Source organism: Vanessa tameamea, chromosome 12 (assembly GCF_037043105.1).
Source record: "Vanessa tameamea isolate UH-Manoa-2023 chromosome 12, ilVanTame1 primary haplotype, whole genome shotgun sequence".
NCBI lineage: Eukaryota > Metazoa > Arthropoda > Insecta > Lepidoptera > Nymphalidae > Vanessa > Vanessa tameamea.
Genome location: NC_087320.1, coordinates 5,900,608 through 5,921,524, shown reverse-complemented (window position 1 = coordinate 5,921,524; position 20,917 = coordinate 5,900,608). Strand labels below are relative to the sequence as shown.

General features: G+C 31.5%; 1 protein-coding gene across 1 annotated transcript; it reads right to left on the bottom strand.

Annotated features, from left to right (window-relative positions):
• Positions 1-1,792: 1,792 nt before the first annotated feature.
• LOC113392889 (peroxidase-like) lies at positions 1,793-19,880 on the bottom strand. Its single transcript, XM_026629500.2, has 13 exons — positions 19,584-19,880; positions 16,958-17,067; positions 16,578-16,878; positions 16,044-16,281; positions 15,776-15,938; positions 15,289-15,485; positions 11,713-11,908; positions 10,751-10,948; positions 9,148-9,431; positions 4,933-5,088; positions 4,687-4,807; positions 4,069-4,249; positions 1,793-3,755 (listed from the first exon to the last, which is right to left on the bottom strand). Exons 1-13 carry the CDS (start codon positions 19,700-19,702, stop codon positions 3,620-3,622), a joined length of 2,400 nt encoding a protein of 799 aa, XP_026485285.2. The 5' UTR covers positions 19,703-19,880; the 3' UTR covers positions 1,793-3,619.
• Positions 19,881-20,917: the final 1,037 nt, after the last annotated feature.

Genomic DNA, 20,917 nt, shown 5'->3' with positions numbered 1-20,917 from the left:
TACTCGTATATGTGATAACTTGCTACCCTAATGAATAACATATATTAAGTAAAAAGCGCTGCAAAAAGAATGCACTAAAAGAGGGCAATAATTAATCTAAGGTAGCAATTTAAATCCTAAGTGACAAAGTTAATTACTTAAGCGGGCAAAAAAAGTACTAAGTGCGTGAGATGTTCGGTTAGAATATATTTGTATGCACAAGAATTAATATGCTGCTCTTTCTGCATATATAGTAACACTAATTTGAATTTAAAAATCGTTATCTATACATATAATAAAATTGGAGTGTCTGTTTGTAATATTAAAATAACCCATTTTTACTAAATGCATATTTATGTATACACGGTACATATACCAAAATAAACTTTTTTACAATTTATGTCTGTCTGTTTGTTCCGGCTAATCTCTGGAACGGCTGAACCGATTTCGACGGGACTTTCACTGGCAGATAGCGGATATAATTAAGAGTAACTTAGGTTACTTTTATTTTAGAATTATATATAGAATAAAAATAAAATCATGCTACAATATCCAAATAACTTAAATTCAAACAACGCTCACGAAGTCGCGGGCACAGCTAGTATTCAATATATTTCGACATAGTAATTACCGAAATACTAAGTCTTAATATTTCGATAAGCCATTATTTTTTATACGTAATTCAGTATTTTTGATTGGCTAGTTTGAATACTTCCCGCTTAAAAGTATCTTTCATGAAAGCATGTGTATGCGTGTGTGTGTTGAGTCTTGAGACAGATACAAATATGTCTCAAGTCTCAACACAGAACCTCAAGTCGGGCCAATAAAAAGTTATTAGATTTTCTGTCGAAAAATTACACTCAATAACAGCCTGGAGTCTGGAAATTGGAAGTATGTACAAAACCCATGCCTTACAAAGCACGTACAACCACTGCGCCTTAACTCTTTTCGGCCAGGTCGGATGTACCGTGCCATCGGATTACACACACACATCTGTGCACTTTACTGTAGCTGGTCTCTCTTGAGATTTGCCGCCGTCACAAGGGTGACATCATCATCATGATTATAGTCTGTGTCAATAATATATGTTGTATCTATTGATGACCCAAAATACTTTATGACAGTTACTTTAATTCAGCCTAGATTAATCATGTCACCGAAATGTCTCTTAAATCAACTCAAACATCTGTTGATGTTCGAGTTGATTGATCAAGGAGGAGGAAGAACACTTCCTTGTAAGGTTATATCTGTAATTAAGAGACCTTGCTTATTTACCTGCTTCCATGATTTAAAACCGTCTATCACCATGATTATTTTATCAAGCTTTTGTAAGCCATATTTGTTATAATTTTAACGATCATGGAGGCATTAATTTTTAAGTTATTATCCGGATTTCTGCCTCGAGCTAACTACATGGTATAAGTACGAAAAGGTGGATTTTAAAGCAGTTTTCAAGAATATTTTTAAAAAACCTTCTCATTCCTTGCGATAACTCATTTGGATAAGATTTTATGCTTCCCTGCAACCGTATAACAGCAGGTACTGCTTGGTTCCTACATAGACAAAGCTATCTCATGTTTTTTGTGTGGTGGCTACGCATAAATTCATTTAGTTAAGCATATTTGTTAAATGTTTTATCAAATATTGAAAAAGGCCACGAACTTCAAGTCATTTTACATATATATTTGATAGCTTCTAGTAAATATAATAAAATAAATTTTAGAATACCTATGCATGGCAATGTTCGAAATAACGATCGAAAGTATCAACTATCCATGCTGGCAAGGTTTCTCAGGTTAAAAAGAAAAAGTAATTCAGTTATATAAATATTTTTTATTGGAATATAAAAGAATACATTTAATTAAATAAAGTCGACAATAGAGAACTATACCCTGATGAGAAGGGCAAGCTGGAAAATTTACTACGAAATACATAATCTCTGGATAATTAAAGATTTACGTCGGATCTTTTACACATACATTGTATCATATGTCAAGTCTTCATAAAGATAACGTTAATAAAAGTTTATAACATATTTAATAAATATTAACTGTCGGAATAAGTTGTAATTGCAAGTAGGTATTATTTGTAGATTCTTACACATTGTTCTTTAGTACAGATAATTAAAGGTAAGTTTATTTGAAATACTAATAACATAAATGAGAGAATACAAAATAAAAATAGAGTAAAATAATGTAATTGACTTAAGTAAGTTTTGCTACGAAAATTTTAACATTTTTAAAATTTGATTGTTATTTCTACTCGAGAATATTGCTTTTGTAAAAATACTTAAATCAAAATAATCGCTAAGAGATGTTAGGCAGTCTTTGGTAAAATGGTACACATATTCAAAATATTAGTATCTTGTGCAACAGACAACGATTTTTCGAATAATTTTGTGCCCAAAATTTAAAGTACATATCATAATTGACGAATACAATTAAATGTACGCTTTATCAAATCTCGTAACACAATAAATGATTTTTAAATACTTTATTTAAAGATGTGTGTCCACTTCAGAACATATTTTAACTTGATTCTATCATTAATAAAAAAATTACCTTTCTGTAACGGAACTACATATTAAAGTCAATTATAAAGAAATTAAATAATTTCAATTTCTATAAACAGATAACAAAGTGCGACTCTAATAATTATTATAATTTACTATTTCGAACTGTGAAAAGCGAATTTACTAACTATAATCGAGAAAGTGCAAAATGCGAGAGGTTCAAGTAGCCTAAGACGGTTAATATTACATTAAAGTCGTTGGACCTTTTAACATATGGGTCTCAATGACTAAATACCGCCATCGAAGTGGACTTTTCCACGTTATCACAGCCACTGTACAACATGGCGTCCGTAGATTTGTACGGACTTGATTTTATAATTGACCCATCTATTTACTAAAAGGCGCAAAGGTTCATTTTCATTGATGCCTGGATTGTTTTTGATGAATTGCTTGGTTTCTCTAATCGCCTTATAGCATACGCACCAGAAGCTCAAAATACTTTTTCTTTAACCTTTAATGAGATACATAATTTTATCATAATCATCATCATTGGTATCTTTAAACGGTTGACGAAGATGGGTTTTAAAAATCAGCTGAACGTGGTTCGCTTAGGAACTAAATAAATTCTATTCAACCACAATACTGAATCACTCGATGTTTATATTAAAGTCTGCGGTACAAAAATAACTTTAACCAAAAAAATTACAAGAAATTATTAAATAAACACAGTTAATTAAAGTTTTTTTTTTTATGGAATTTGACTTCAAAAACATATTTTAATTGGGTTACTTCGCATGTGTTCTTAAATTGGTCATATTAATATACTAAAAATATTTTCTCAATTTTCATAACTTAGTACATCTAAATTATGAAAATAGAGCATTTTTTCAATAATAGTTTTTTACAATTTAATGTGAAGCTTGAATTAAATGTGGGTACCACAATAGCCCAAGGGTTCAGGATAGACTTTGCGACTTATACATCCCTCGTCAACCAATTCACCGTTGAGCTATTGGAGTTTCACATGAATTTACTTTTTTCTTCATAAAAAATCCATTCAAATCACCGCAGACCAAGAAAAAGCTACACAAAAATATTAATCTTAAATCTATATAAAGGACTGTCAGTCTATTTTGTGGAATTACTGCCAACTTTGTTTTTGATCCATTTATTGGTGCGCGTCAAGATGTCCGGTTGCTGGGAAGGATCTTGCCAAGCTTCAAGATTAACCTTCCTGATTCCGTCGCAAGAAACGACAGGATTGCTGCAACAACACAAAAACTTTATTCTTAACTGCTATTAACATAATGTGAGTAGCTGAGAGTGTTTATTATAATCCATCTCGTGATTGGCTTTGAAGAAAAATATCGAGAGAAACTCGTATGTGTCGGATGAAATTCTGCCACACATCGATCCACCCTAGCAGCTGAGCTAGAGTGGATAATTTAGCCTATAGGCTTATAGGCTGTCGTATTAAGTGGTAGGTAGTAGACAATCAAACAATATTTTGGGGTCGATTATTCATATGGTCGATAATCGGTCAGAAGGACACTTTCGGGAAGTAAGCCACGACTCACTCGGCGGAGGGCGGGCGGAACACGTCCCGCTGCAGCGCGGCGAGCGCGGTGTTGTCGCACAGCACGGCGCCCAGCGACGCGCGCCGCAGCTCCGCCAGCTGGCGCTTGCTGAAGCTGCCCGCCTCGTCCGCGTGCGAGTAGAAGTAGCGGTCGCCGGCGCGCGTGCGACGCAGCTGCTCCCCTGCGAGGTGACACGCCACGTTATCGACTTGTACTCACTCATAACATGCGACAACTAACCAACAAAGCACATGACTAACGGATACCCCACAGACACGTGAAATCTAAATATATAAATGATAAACGACATTGCGTTTGTTTTGTTCGTATATAGAATATTCGTTCGCGTTCGCATAGCAATTATTTCCCAAAGAAAGTTCTTTTTATAAAATCAATAATCAAATAAATCTTGATAACTTATTGCATTACCTACTGCTACAAGTTTTATTTTAATTTACAATAAATGGAATAACAATAAAAATGTCATAGTTAATTTAGAAGTACAAAAATATTTGGCCAAACTTAAATGTTATAATATTTTTGGTAAGAGTGTACGTCAGTACCAGTTAAAACTAGTGATAATGACTCGAGTATAGATTTCAATTCATTGAAACTTACTTATCAAGCATGTAGTAGTTGGTCCGAGAAGAGACCCTTCTAGAGGAATCTCAGCCATTATTCCCACTACGAGATCTACGTCACTCGGGTTTTCATACAATCGAGCTAAGGATTCCACCGTCTGAAACAAACAACACATTTGAATTAAATACATACAAATTTAATTATTGCAATACAATTCATAAGTCTTAAAATAAAAGTGAAACTGAAGTTATAATAAAATATATGCATTGATATATAAACTACCTCAGCGGGCATGACATCTTTGAGATCGTTAAAAGTGGTGGGTAGCGGCAGCCCGCAGAGTGCGCGGTAGTGTGCGTAAGCGGGCAGACCGTGGTCCCGACCGCGCTGGATGTCCACCGCCATCACATCTAAACCACCCAGCCAGCTGTGACGGAGCTGAAACAATACAAAACTTTCATATAGGAAAAGTAGACTAGCAAATGGGGCTAATGTTAAGTGGCCAATTTGACATTGACAATAATTTTAATCCGTCAAAAGTCAAAGTCAAATCAAAAATCTTTATTCAATATAGAAGTGTTACACTTGCTTATTGATAGTGAAAAATCTACCACCGGTTCGAAAATAAGTACCTCGAACCTCAGAAGAACCGGCAAAAGTAACTCAGCGGGAATATATATATATATATATTTTCAATATATTTTAGTTATTTGAAACAGCCTGGTGGTGATCATCTCATTCCCAAGGTGTTCAATCAACTAAGATGTCATTCTTTCGTAACATTCCTTTAAGGGGACTACATGAGCTAAATGCAAGTTTTATAATGCAAAAAAGTATATGATCCAATGCAGTAAACCAAATGAAAAAAATATATGATAATCTTCAAGATACATGCTAGTTATTTGCTATTTTGAAAACATGATGTAATTAATTTGGTACGATAGAAAAAAATCACAAAGTTACCTCTAAAAAAATCTTTTAATAAATAAAAACTATACTTATATACATTCAATAATTCTGGTTTTTTGTCAGATTATTCTACAAGCAATATATTACTTAACCTCTGCGTCACTTTTTTAATAACTTCAATAGATTTTTTTTAAATCAGATATTCTTATTTTCGAACAAAATTCGTACGCATGTGTGCGTAAACGCCGTGTACAGACATTGCCGGCCAAGGCCTGATGCTATACAGACGTGTCGATCTTTTCGTTACGAGCATCATTACGTTACGAAATATTTTTTTGTAATTTTAAATGTAAATTCATTGTTTCATGTTTTCTTATAATAAATATTATTCTTTCTTGTAGATAAATATATTAAGTTAAAATAATGTAGTAGTAATTAGGCATTTGTTTTTTATTATATTATTTGTCATAAATTTTAATTGTTTAAATATGGGAAATGAAGTGAAACGCGTGAGGAAAACTAAAAAACGTTTATATAAATTAAGCGCCGAACATACATATGAACGATATTAAAAGGTAAGAGTATTTTTTTAGTAAACATATTTTTTTTTTATAAATTATGAATATTGAAAACATCTATTAGAAAAAATGTGCAATCAGTTCGCATAGAATCAGTTTTTTCGAGCTGTTCTTCAAATATTATGATAGAGTATTTGGTGAAAGTAAGGATAAAATCAATTGAGACTGACTACGTTCGATCCCCATGATCTCGAAGCAATTTGATATTTTTCATTAAAAGTACTATGGGGCATATTTAGATACATATTTTTTAAATACATAATTTTATAATTAATAAAAATATAATTACTAACATATATTTATTTTTTACAGAATAAAGAAAGTCGAAAACAATAACACGGAAGCTATTTATATTGCGTAAGAGTTTAATTTTATCGATTTTGTTTATAATAGGAATTAAAGTTATGTATGAACTAATTTTAATAATAAAAAAAATTATGTAATTATTGTGAACCAGAGAACTAGAATATTTAGAAGTGTCATTTGTACGTAATTCAAAAATTGTAATTTTTAGTAACGTCCGCCATATTAGATTGAAAATGGAAGCAATTCATGAATCGTGGATTGTCATCGAGACTAAATATGTGTGCCAACTTTCAGCTCCATAGCTTCAATGGAAGTAGGTGTAATATTGATTGCAAGATTTCAGGACATACGTACATACATTCATACATACAAGTGAAATTAAATAAAATATTTTAATAAAAAAATTAACACTAAATGTTTTTTTTTTTGTAGTACCAAATCCAAATATTTTAAGTTTAATTAAATCAGTTTTATTTTTTAATCATTTTCGAATAACAGTCCAAAGCAAAACAAATAATTCTAATATCCTATCTATTTTTATGAGATTTATAATTAAACCTAGTATGATTAACCTAGTTAACCAATGATTCAACCAAATCGACTTGACGACATTTTTTTCTTGTAAATATTTAGATGTTTTTGTTTTAATTGAATTTTTTTTTTCTTTGTGAACCGATATTAATAAAACGAACAAAAACTACGCTATATGTTACCCCACGATTACTACACTACAGGTTTCGAACACTTACGATTTTATTATATAAATAGATTATCAAACTTTTATAAAATATTGAAAAATTGGTATGTTTTAATATTTAGTATAAGAACTAATTGTGGTAGGTATAATAATATAAATAAAAGAAAAAAAGGTTAAAACTAACTGTCTATTTTATTGTGTACAAAATATAAATAAAAATATTGTAAGTTTAATTGAATCAGTTTTTTTTATAATCATTCTTTAACTAACATCGAAAGAAATAAAAACAATTCTGTTGTCCTATCTATTTTTTATGAGATTTATGATTGATCTTACTTCGCTCGGTTTGGCGCCATCTATTAGAATATTTGGGCGTAACCTCGTTACCTCGCTTAACCCTTAGTTCACGGGCTTGCCGTTTTTGTCGATTTTGTAAGTGTGTGCGTGCGATTCTCAAGGGCACTTAGCTCTTGTAGTCCTCTTAACATACAAACGCTCTTTAACGATTCTTTTAAATTTTTATTATATCTATTAAAGGAAATATTATAGCATTAACAATATGTCGCTCACGGACCAGTTTCAAATAATAATTTTAATTTATTCAAGAAAGAGTTCTGAGATCAAAATTAGAACGCTGTCATATTAAATATAATACCTTGATCGCCTTTTGGTTTAGATTATAAAGATTATCGATGTAAATTTCAATTTGAAACTAACTTTAATATGAATTATTTAAGATTGAAAGTTGGATGCAGCTATTATCTTTCGAAAACTCGTCCCAACAAGGTCACTCGTTAAAATACTTTCGAAAGACGACATTTTTTAGCATTCTAAAGTTATATATTTCTTTGCTTTCATAGTATGATATTTAACAACATTTCATTTAAATGAGAGCAACGGAATAAACTGAAGTGTATGTACTTAATGCAAAAAATAATTAATTAATTAAAATACGTTAGAAGTATTATTGAAGTATATAATGATGACCTCCGTGGTCGAGTAGTGTGTACACCGGTTTTCATGGGTACGTCACTCCGAGGTCCCGGGTTCGATTCCCGGCCGAGTCGATGTAGAAAAAGTTCATTAGTTTTCTATGTTGTCTTGGGTCTGGGTGTTTGTGGTACCGTCGTTACTTCTGATTTTCCATAACACAAGTGCTTTAGCTACTTACATTGGGATCAGAGTAATGTTTGTGATGTTGTCAAATAATAACTTAACAAAAAAAAAAAATTACGAGGTTATAATATATTGGAGGTTACTACTAATTGTTTTTTTAACAATCTCAAAAACTATATAACCTAGATCCTATATTTATCATAATTAATATTTTTTGTATTCATACATCAACATTGTTTAGCTTAAACAATGTTGTAATCCAATTAAAACCTAAATTCTATGAAGCACTAACTATTAAAAATATTTAAAATTTATCGTCATCCTTTATATATTTTTACACTGAACTGTGTTTTTCAATGTTTATATTTTATAATTTAATATAAGAACAGACAGGCCGGTAAATAAGACATACAACTTATACATCGCCGATTACGGCAACGCTAATTTTTATTATCTTCTTTTTTCTATAGTTTTTTTATGACGTGACATTTTGAATTTATTTTTGTACTGCTATTGTATGACTTTGGTACATTTTTATTCTCGATTAATACACCTAATATAATTATCAAAACTTAAAAGTTATATCCACTGTCTATAATTACAATGACTCACTCAACCAATACGGTAGAGCAATATAAATTATTTATGTTTCGTGGTAGTATAGCAGAGTGAGTTATACCTTTTTTTCTCTCTATTTACGCGTTTCTCCCACTGGAAGTAGGGACCCCCCTATACGGAAATCGCTGGCGCGGAACACTCCCTAAATAACCAGCGGTACTCACTATAACTTACACACGATCGCAGCACACAATCAAGCTGTACACTTTTACATCTAATAATCTGTACTTATACCAAAAAACCTCCCAAACAAATATTAGTAAAGCAACTTACATCGTCATCATAGTTCAGGTCCAATCCTTGACTCTTCTGATTGACCATTCCTCTGAGTAGATTTTCTAGGCCGTTCTTCTGAGCAAGCAATTGTGGGTTGAAGTAGTTGTGTACGAGACGATGTGACGTCATATTGTTGTTCTCATCCAGCAACTCGATATCCTGATCGAGCAGACTGTTCACGAAGTGGAACGCGGCAGTCGCGAACGAGTTGGTGATAGTCGGATCAATGTCCGAATTATAACCGGAATCGTAACTATCGTAAAGTTCATCGAAAACTTTGCCTGAAACCATAAAAAAATGCATATATATATATTTATTATTATTATTGCCAACAAAATATTAAATTCGATTCATATTTGGAATGTCATCAGTACTAATAGATCGTATTCCTCTATGTCCCGCATAAAAGTGCCGAAATAATCGGTTTTTCTTGGCAAAACAAAACTCAACGGAAGAAAAAAAAATCTAACTAAACCAATTGAATTCAAATGAATGCATACATGTGTGAGTTTATATTTATCAACAACATACTTTAATTTTAAATAACTTCATCGTACTTTGTAACGCTTGACGTATATTTTCGTATCAGCTATTCACAGGTCATTTCAAAATCCACAAAAAAAATTGTCACTATATCGCAAACAAATCTAAACGCAATCGTTGTCGTTTAGCCGCTTTTCCAATCTATAATTTAATCATCCACAAATGGCATAAAAGTTAACAATTACGGTTGGCTTCGTTCGTATTTTACTCATGGAACGTCATACCGTGATACGCTATATTAATACGGATATCCCTTAAATGTTTTTTTATTATTATTATAATTTATACTTGCGTCGCATAAAATCACTTTCTAATTATTGCTATCGTGTCCTGCGATGAGATTTGTACTAACACAATAGCTCTACCGTATTTAATATGAAAACATAATTTTATAGAACAACAAACAAAAGTTCTTTAAATATTATTATTGTCTCACTTCGGAAAACGATCGGTTTTCATTTAAAAATATATCTTGTCATAACACGTTGACGCAAATTATTTCTTATAACTCATATCTCTTATTATGTACGTTAATAAACAAGATGTTCGTATTTATTATCAACAATATTATCAACAATGTTTACAAGTTAGTTTTTTTAGTGTTCAGTGAAGTGTGTCTGTAATGTATATTTGAATATATTTGAAGTTTAAGACTATATTGCTAGCTTATGTGCACTAATATTAACATAACAAAGTCTATAAACGGTGTAGATATACACATACATAATATTTTGTAATGTAAGTACTTAAGAATCCAATCACGCGGTATTTAAGTACGATCACGAGCTGAACGAGTGAACGGCATCATGACTAGTAAATGCATGAAGTAAATGTATATAGTCATCTTAATTTACAAGGACTATCCTTAAATTGTAGTCATTATTTTCAAATGCGTAATTTCCTTATGATTTAATCTGGGTATGTATTTTCATTCAACTCTATTTAGATCTATTGAGAAATATTGAAGTAGTTAATAACTGATTTCAGATTTATATTTAAGTGATAAACAAAACGATTTATATTATTGAACGATATATTTTAACTTTTATTAACTCACCAGTCAAAGCAGGTAGCCAATGCTTGAATGTAATGTGCTGCAGTTCAGCCACAACAATCCTTCTGGCCTCGTGGTACAATTTGTCAGAATTCCAACCGGGATTCAGATTAGCCAATGTTTTGGCGATACGGTTATGTTCTCTGACCCATAATGAGTGAAGGCTGGTCAATCCCGGATGCATGTTTGCACGAACATCCCCTACAAATAAATATTAAAATCTTAGAATATATTACGCTCAATGACATATTTATACCTTAATAAAACATCTACCATAAATTTTATTGCGTCGCAGACTGAAACCTATAGCTATGTTAAGTTTATATATGTAGATTTAATAGCTTATTTAGTATTTGATGATTCAACGTGAAATATTACTAACAATACGTACAAACGAATACAAACAAATGTAGCCTCGTTAGGTCAAAAGTATACATTAAGTCGATGCTGACCCTTAAGATTTTGTCGTACACGCCTCACACGAGCGTGTTAATTGTACCAAATTATTATAAGAGCACGGGCGTTTTGTCTATAGAGATGTATAATTTTAATAATACAAAAATATATAAACTGTGCCTCAGTAAAGAGTATTATTAGTAGATCGTAGTTGTAGTTTATTATAAAATGTCATCAATAAAATAGAACTCCACTAGGAAACACCTTCTGAGCAGTGGTTAGAATGCGTGTATCTTAACCGATGATCGCGGGTTCTAACCCAGGCAAGCACCACCGGATTTGTACATATTTATAATTCATCTAGTACTCTCGGCGATGAAATAAAACATAGTGAAGAAACCTGTATGTGTTTAATTTTAATGAAATATTGTCACATATATATCCACCTACCCGCATTGGAGCACCGTGGTGGAATCAGCTCCATACCTTACCCTCAAAAGGAGAGGAGGTCTTCAGTCAGCAGTGGGACATTAACAGGCTGTTACTTAAGAAAAATTTTCAAATCTCACCAGTATTGAAGCAGGTATCAGAATCAGTATTGACGAGGCATTTTTCTGTTGGGTTTGTTGATAAAGGCAGTAACTCCTCATTGTCAACTGTGCTTGTCTTCAAAAGACCACCTGTCTTTTCGCGTAGTGCTGCAGCGTCACGACTGTTTGAGCCGTATATATGAGAGCCATCCATAAAATGAGTTGCTTGGTTCATCTATGGACAAATTTAGAAATGCAAAATACATTAAAATCATGAATAAATACTAAAACTCATTTTACAACTAATCTTACATTTATACGACATATATTCAATAGAGTTCTACCACGAAACAACAATACATAGTATTGTTGCTTACAGTGACATAATATATCACAGTAACATTGATAATTTTGATAGAAATCAGTGTTAATCATAGTATGTGCACGAGAAGTAAAGATAAGCTTATAACGCTTATAGGTTACCGACTCCGCAAAGTCAATAAATCCTTCTTGGGGCAAGGTATCCGTTTCTATAATCAGAAATACCAGAGTACGTCATAGTTTTACGTGTTTTTACGCTTCTTTGACTTGACTATTTTTTTTTTCTCTAATATAACAACTCCCTAAAGTAAAACTCATCTTCGAGCTACATGTAAATAAATATTTAGTTACTTAATAGTTTAATTCACTACGAAAATATAAAAAATATTAAAAGTGTAAACAATATGCCACTAATGCAAACCAAAAGTAGACGTTACGCATTGCTAAATATAACCACGCATTATGGGTTACGTGGTGTATAGTTAGTTCTCTACAGATTAAGTTGTTATTATTATCGAGTTAAATCAAGAAAATATCGATATATGAGTTTGATTTGAGCCTTCAAGCAAGGTTGATACACAAGGTCGAAATACAATCGTGAAATGTGTTCAACTACAATTATTGTAAGAATATTAAATAACTCGATAACAATTGATCGTAAATTATTTAACCGATAATATCTAACAAATATGTTTATTATTAAAGTAAGTATATTATGTTTTTATGAAACCTGCTCCGAGGTTAACTATTAAGAAAATATTTCATACAATATAGTTTGAAATGTTATTAAAATAATCCAATTTAAAATTCGAAACAAAGAAAATATTTTTGAATCGCATTATAATTCAAAGGTCACGCTCACAAAACAGTTACAACAATATAGTTATTCGTTTATTCATCATTAAAAACGAAATCTGAGCTGTTCTGTATTCGTTTAATTTTAAATATATCAAATTATAACAAAATATGAATTACTTAAACAATTTATAGCTCATACATCGTCAACGAGTGCAAGCTCATAAACAAGTATATTAAACGCCTATCGTAATACTAATAAGATAATTTCCATTATGATAGTATGATATTTAACATGAACTAACAGACTAACTTATCAATAATTTTAAAGAACACCAATTAATTAAATTACTTATAATAAGTTACGTAAAACATAGTTAGGTGTACGATAGATTCTACGTAACATATTAGTAAATATGTAGCCGGTTACTTAGCGGTTGAATTTAATATGCAACCTTGAAACGTTTAATTGTTATTGTTTGTACTGCGCTTTAGTTACGTGTGTCCGTATTTAGAATGAAAAAGACGTAACTAAAATAAGCTTTTGTTTAACATCGCGCGCAATACTGAATATCTTGCTACTGAATTATAAGCCAATTAAACCCAATGAAATGATCTAAAAAATAATGCTTAATCAGATGTACTCTGTACTTGTGTCAGACAAAATTAGTCACGAGTTACTTTTTGTATACCAAAACTGGAATGTAACATTATATAAAACACATAATTGTAAGGCAAGAGAACGAACGAGTTTAAAGTTATATTTAGAATGACTGGTTAGTGCCTAGAACCTCTTCTATTTTTTGTTATCCTTTTGCATCGTAAAGTGAGTTTATTTTTAGTTTAGTCACCTTTAACTGCATTCTTGTATAACCTTAGTTGCCTTAGTGAAAAAGATTATACAATACAAAATGTAATTCGATCTCATTAACAAGTATGAAATAAAAACGTATCATTATTAAAGATGAATTCAGAATGAATTAAATTTGTTATGTGCTTATTCAACTCCCAACAGTAAACAATACTGTGATTATTTTACCAATCTGTATTGATGTCGTCCACAATATATTTTATCCAATGTATTCTATCCAATGTATTATATACTAATAAAAACGAGATAGCAATATGTTTCTTTACAAAACTATTTTTGTTTATGTAGGTAGATAAAATGAATGTAGGTCGAACAAATGAGCCACCTGATGGAAAGTGGTCACCACCGCCCATAGACAATGACGCCACAACCTTGGGATCTAAGATGTTATGTCCCTTGTACCTATAATTACACTGGCTCATTTACCCTTCAAACCGGAAAACAACTATACTGAGTAATACTGTTTGGCGGTAGAATATCTGATGAGTACCTACACAGACGGGCTTGCACAAAGCCCTACCACCAAGAAAATAACTAAATTATTACCGGCGTTTTAATTAAATAAACATATAATAAATATGATAAAATTAATATTTATTACTTGCTTTACTCGTATTTCTCTCACACACACTAAGACATCTTGTAAGTACGAACCTCACTCACTCATATTAATACAGTTCGACTGTAATTTAACCATGAAGGCGTCATCATGAGTGAATAGATCTATACATAGATTATGTACAAATAATCAACACCAGTATCTTATCGTTAGTTGAAAGTACGTTGAAGACAATTATGTAAATCCGTAATTTAATTATGTTAATTTAATAAATATGTTTTTCCTGCAGTACATAATGAAATTGATACGTTGTTTGCATGGCAGTCGATACTTAGAAATGAATTGAAAGGTTAAATTATACCGATCTATATTTATTGTTTTATTGATGTCAATAGAACTCGTTAAAGTAACGTATTCGCATCTTTCAATAAAATTCGTTTTAAAACACAAATCAATAGATGGAATCAATGGAAAATTTTGAGACCTTCAATATAAATATTGAGGTCAATGTACGTTTTATGTATTTTTATACAAATATGCGACAATTAAATACAATATATTTTACAATAATTCTTTACATTTTAATAATGAAATTCAGCAAAGAGTTTGCTGGAGTGCTGTATAAGATATATTTTATGCCTCGTATCAGCTATTTACTATAGAAATACAACAATAACACAATACAACTCTAACAATAACTATATAAGTAAATATTCATGTTGGTGGTTCACACGTGATGATTATTCAAAAATAACAAAACCTACATATTTAATTTCGTACTTAGCATCTGTATATTGCGTTTAACAAGACAATTCAAATGTTTTTATTTTTATATTTTTACTTTCGAAACATAATTTTTTGTCACTAAAATTATTTTATTTAAAAAAACAGTAAGGATTATACGGCACGCGACTTACATGACGACACTGGCTGATTGGTACTGGTTGATTTGATCCAGTTATCTCCGAAACTACCAATGAAATGATTTGAATAGCTCTTTAGATATATTTCGTTATATTTTACGCAAAATTTCAACGATCAAGAGAAAAGGAAATAATTACGAACTCACCTGTTCCGCAGCCCCAAAAGTACAGTCACCGCGGTATGTGGTAACGGATCTCGTGTAGTCCAAACAAGTCACGTATTTTTTGCCATAGATGGGGTCATCGCTGGACACTGAGATTGGCATGCAGCTAGGATGCAAGTAGCGAGGCGCCAAGTTGTAACCATCGTTATCGCAACAGCGAATAGGTTGGTTGGTGTGAACTGTTAAAGACGACATACTTTTGTAAAAACATATGCCAAACTTGTGCAAGAATTTATTCTATTATGAAATATCTCAAAATAAAAATATATTTTATAACCATATAATTCAATACTCTTAACAAAATGTTCAAGTGCTTGTTTTTTGTTTTCGATAAGTTTTTTGTGTTGTTATTATCGCAATGCCGATGTTAAATTATAATTTCAAACGACGTTTTCCACTATCTTTTAATAGTATTCAAAATATTGTTCAAATACATTATAACGAAACCTGATAACTTTATAGAACTCACTTGTTTTGCGGACAGGAGTATGAACCAAGTCGTGGAAAATAAATTGACTCCACAGAGGCAAAATTATTGTCTTCTTGCTGTCGGGAACATCCATGTTATCTCCTAATACTACGCTTACTAACCGAGCTGAAGGTAAATCTTTATGGCTAATGGCGCGACGAGGCTACGATAACAAAAATACGTTAATTAAAATCGCTTTAAAATTGAAACAACCTCTTATATTAAACAAAGGTTACAAATATTTTATATGTTAACCTAAGTGACTTACTTCTTCAATGCCATCGGCGTATCTTGGATGCAGGAGACGCTTGTAACCAGTCAGAGCCTGGCCCCACGAAGATCTTACGGGATTATTACAAGAGCCATCAAACATGCGATACTTAGATGACATTTTATTCTTCGGACACGTAAATCGTTCCAACTGTGCGCATTCAGGTCCATATTCACTTTCACGTAAATTTAACGTACTTATGAAACTCGCACACTCGTCGGGTGCCAAGCCGTATCTATATAAACACATCAATGATATGAATATAAATCAATATAGACTTTTCAATGTTTGATACCAAACTGATATGACTTTTGGACAATCAAAACCGAAATGCAACTAACGCTGTTTAATAAAACCTTTTTACTATTATTTTAAGGTCTACAAAAAATATCGCTTTCTCTTTATCAAATATTTTTAAAGTATTTTTTAACTTTAATCACTTTCCGCGGTGACTGTATTTTTAGAACGAATAAAGATAAATAATAAAATAATAAAATACTTAGTTTCGCTACAACTGACTTGTTTTCTTACCTTGTACATTTAGTCCAAACCAAATTTTGCGATGCTTTTGATATGATCATAGATGATTTCTCATACTTCATTGCATCATTTGATGGTAAGCCGTGTATAGAAAGTCCTTGCGCTGCAGAACCTGATTGCGGCTTAATCCCTGCCCAATTTAAGTTTTGCTCCAAACGTTCAAGCATCGAAACTGATAGCTTACTAATGGTTATTGACTTATTTGTATGTTCAGTAGTAACAGGAGGTAGTTTCTTAAGCATTTGGGCGCTAGGAAACGGGAAGTCATACATAGGTGGTGGATGAATTATATCTGTAAAAATAATATTAATAAAATATGTACCAAAACAATTCGTGGAATTTAACAAGTTCGATTATGTTGTGAAACGTACCTGTGGTCACAATTAAGTTGAGTGGGTAAGGAGCAACATGACTTCCGAACGAAACCCCTGCCCACAAAACTACACCAAGTAGCACCATCTTCATCATTTCCTCCAATATACTGAAAATACGTGTAATATTTACTATAATGAATTATACCTTAACATTAGAATATTTTCACTAATAACATTCGTTTGTCAAGTATAAACCACGAACAATAACTGATCAATAATTACAGCTACGAGGAGTTTATATGAAGATCTACATTATTAGAGGTTATCTATCAAGACCCTTGATACTGTGACCTCAAGATTGGCCGCAAACATGTGTCGTCACGATTTAGCAGAATCTTGGACGTATGGGACGAGCCCCCGGATGTAATTAATAAATAATTACAAGAAGACACAACAAATCTAGTTGCATTTCTATTTAGAACAGTTTTATCTTTATTTATTGTACACTAATAAACTGTAAACAAAGTTGTTGTCCATTGATTACACTTCAAAAAGTGCGTGTTCATTATTTATGTTACTCGTGCAAGTAATTATACATCTGAACATGTTAATTGAATGAACCATTATTTTGGTATAACATTTTCGTATGAGATAGTAAAACAGTCTTTGGAGTCTTAAATATTATACAATAATACGTATTATAATGATCGGTCTCATTTTAGCGAAGTTTAATGAGCAGCGCGTAACTGACACAACTTTAAGTCGTTTCGCTTAACCATTTTGCATTTTTAATTAGGTAAATAGCTAAGTATTATATTGTTAAATCAATATATATGTGAAATTAATTTTGTACCTAAATATATTTAGTTTTTTTATTTTACGTATTGCAGATAAATGTTTGTGTATGTGATAATTAAAAACAAATTTTAAAATTCATAATAAACATTTGATATTTTGAATAGAAACATCTATAGAAATCAATATAATATTATTAAAATAATAATATTATATTAACATTTTTACTAACTCTACATAAATATGAATTCTGGTATTTTAAATGGGTTTCACTTATCTGTCAAAATTAAAAAATAATTACTATTTATAAACCGACTTTCACAAACTTTTGAGTATAGAAATTAAATTAAATCATTATCTATATATCTGGTATTACGATGTAAGTGCATCTTTATAAACATGCTATTCATATACATATATTTTATATAAAGCTACAGCTTCTTAATAAAATTTTAACACAGACTGATCGACTGCCGAACTGGAAGGATTGTTCTACTTAGTATAGAAGTATAAAATCTAACACACGAGTTTCTTATAAAAGTGAGTACTGAAAGGGTTTTTGAAAACTCATCGTAAGGAGGTTTAAAAGGAATTAAATTAATTATTATCGCATGAAATTACTTCATTTTCGTAATAAGCTATATTAAAATTGATGTTTATCTGTTTGTGCACAATAGTCAAATCTATGAGCGTTTATCCATCATTCAAAGACAAATAAATATAAATATAAAAGTTAGTATTGAGATTCAACACTTCCATACTTCTGTTTATAAATAAAAGTAAATTGTTTAAGCGTTTTTAAACGTTCAATGCTTCTTCAATGTTTTTGTTTTACACCGACTTTATAAATAGCACCGTAAAAGTGTCGTGTTATGAGATTTGTCTTTTTAACTTAACCGGTTTTTGTTATCCTTACGGACAACTTAATAAACATAAAACAATTTTAATGCTCATTTATTTCACTAGGCTATAATATGTTCATCAAGAAAAAAGTCATTTACAATTTCTAAGTTAATTTTTTTTTTCAAATAACAATAGTATGTTAATAAATAAATTATGAAATTAAGATGCGTAGTTTTTTAAGGCAAAGCCGACCAGTGCTTTTACCTACTTTAGCATTTTATATTAAAGCTTGATTAAACGCAAAATGCATTCAAACATCTAGCATTCTTAGAATTTCGCAACCTGGGTGAACAGCATGATCAATTCCTATCGCTCTTTGATCATTTAAAAGAAAGGCTAAAGGCTCGAAGTTCAAAATAAAACCTCCTTGGTGCTGCACATCTATAAGAAAAGAAGAAAGTAATCGCTTAGGTCCTACAATTTCTCCAAGTCCTCTGATGATAGACAGAAGGTTTGAAGCTTTTTGTGAAGCGGATTGCTAATGTGGCTGGGACGGCTAAATGTGGCTGACCTTCATTCAATACCATGAAAGTTTCCTCACGAGGTTTTCTTCAGCCCCGATCACGATAAACATTATTATTGCGAATTAGACTTGGTTGCGGTTGACCATTCGACACCCATTATGATTATGTTCCAAGTTTTATTAACGACGCAGAATTAAAGAAGACGCTAGATTTAGCAGATGAACAAGCTAAAATACAACAAAAGATGAATGATCTTAAAACTAAGCTAATTCAGCTTCTCATTTAAATTAAATCTAAATCATTCCCTAAAGACAGGAAGGCAACTCGTTCCGTGTTTGGATATTTGAACCGAATGTTTACTTTTTTGAAATCAGACTTCAGTATTTGAATATGTCACTTGGGTCTTGGCAGACAAGATGTTTTGTAAACAAAATAATTGTATACAAATACTATCAAAACAAATCACAGAGTCGATATACTTATGATAAGAATAAGAAAGCGAGAATTGTCGTCTCACTTACGTGGAATGTTCCCCACAACCGTCGCATTCCGATTTCCTTCTAGAACATTTCTCTGGTAACCTATCCTTAACATCAGCGTTCAACATCGACTTTCCTTCAATGATCCGTTTAAACAACATAATAGCAAAAGCAGTATTTGCTGTTTGCGACAATTGTCACGTTTGTGGCGAATGTTTGATTTGTTTAGCACGATTGACGATGACACTTGCTCGAAGGAACGCTGTTCCATTAGATTGGCAAAAGAGCCAATTTCACTTCTATTGCTGAACAGGCACTGGATTATATTATGCTTCGCTCAGTTGTGCGCACTGCGCAGTCGAACGCTTTTTTACCCCACCTCACCCCGCACTTCTCAAATGTAACTCTAGCCACAGACTAGGTAACAAAGCAATCTACAAAAAAATAAAAATAACAACCACTAAAGTAAACAATAACAGACTCTTATATCGTATTTTATTTAGTATTTATACATTAAGTACTAACGATTGAACCTTATATTTTAGCAATAAACGAATATCTATTCTTAAATTCAAAATATAATATACGATTAAGATACTGTTAAATTTATTCTGTGGCTAATCTTATTATAAGAGTCTTTATATATGTGCATTATAATAACAATTATTTAAAAAATAAAGGTTATATTTTTCCTGTATTAATATAAGTTTAAAAACTGCATATACATATACCATAAAACTTTATTGCCTCCCTTTGATACGGTTCCTACTACACATCATTATTAACTACTGATTAGCGAAAATTTTTATTTTTTTATTTACTGCACTAAACTGATTTACTGTTATTGTACTACAATATATGAAAATAAATAATCAAAGCTCCGAGTGAGTTTTTTTTCTTTTATTTTAAAACAACAATATTGGCTTGAAATAAATTATGGCACAGTAATAAAGACTCATAAGCACGTGGTCAGTGCATGCAAACAGCGTGGCCGGCACCCTTCTCCCCGCCCGTTCTACAAGCCTGCGCTATCACGCGCACGCTGCATGCAAAAGCCGGTTTGAATTGACGACATTCGTCATTAACAATCCTCGTTTGCAATGTTACGAGTGAATATTTATGTAAACTTCTCTTACAGTTACATACAGAAAAACTATTTAGTACCTATATTGTTGTAATATTTGTAGCTAAATTAATGTCATTTTACTACCCTTGTAGATATTTTTAATGAAGAGTTTGTTTTTAACTTCAAACTAATATTATTGAGAACGGTACTTGCAGAACATTACTCATATTTCATATTATAATTAGAAAGATATAATTATTAGTTTTATATAGTATGAATATTATGTATATTATATAATTTTGGTAGGTGG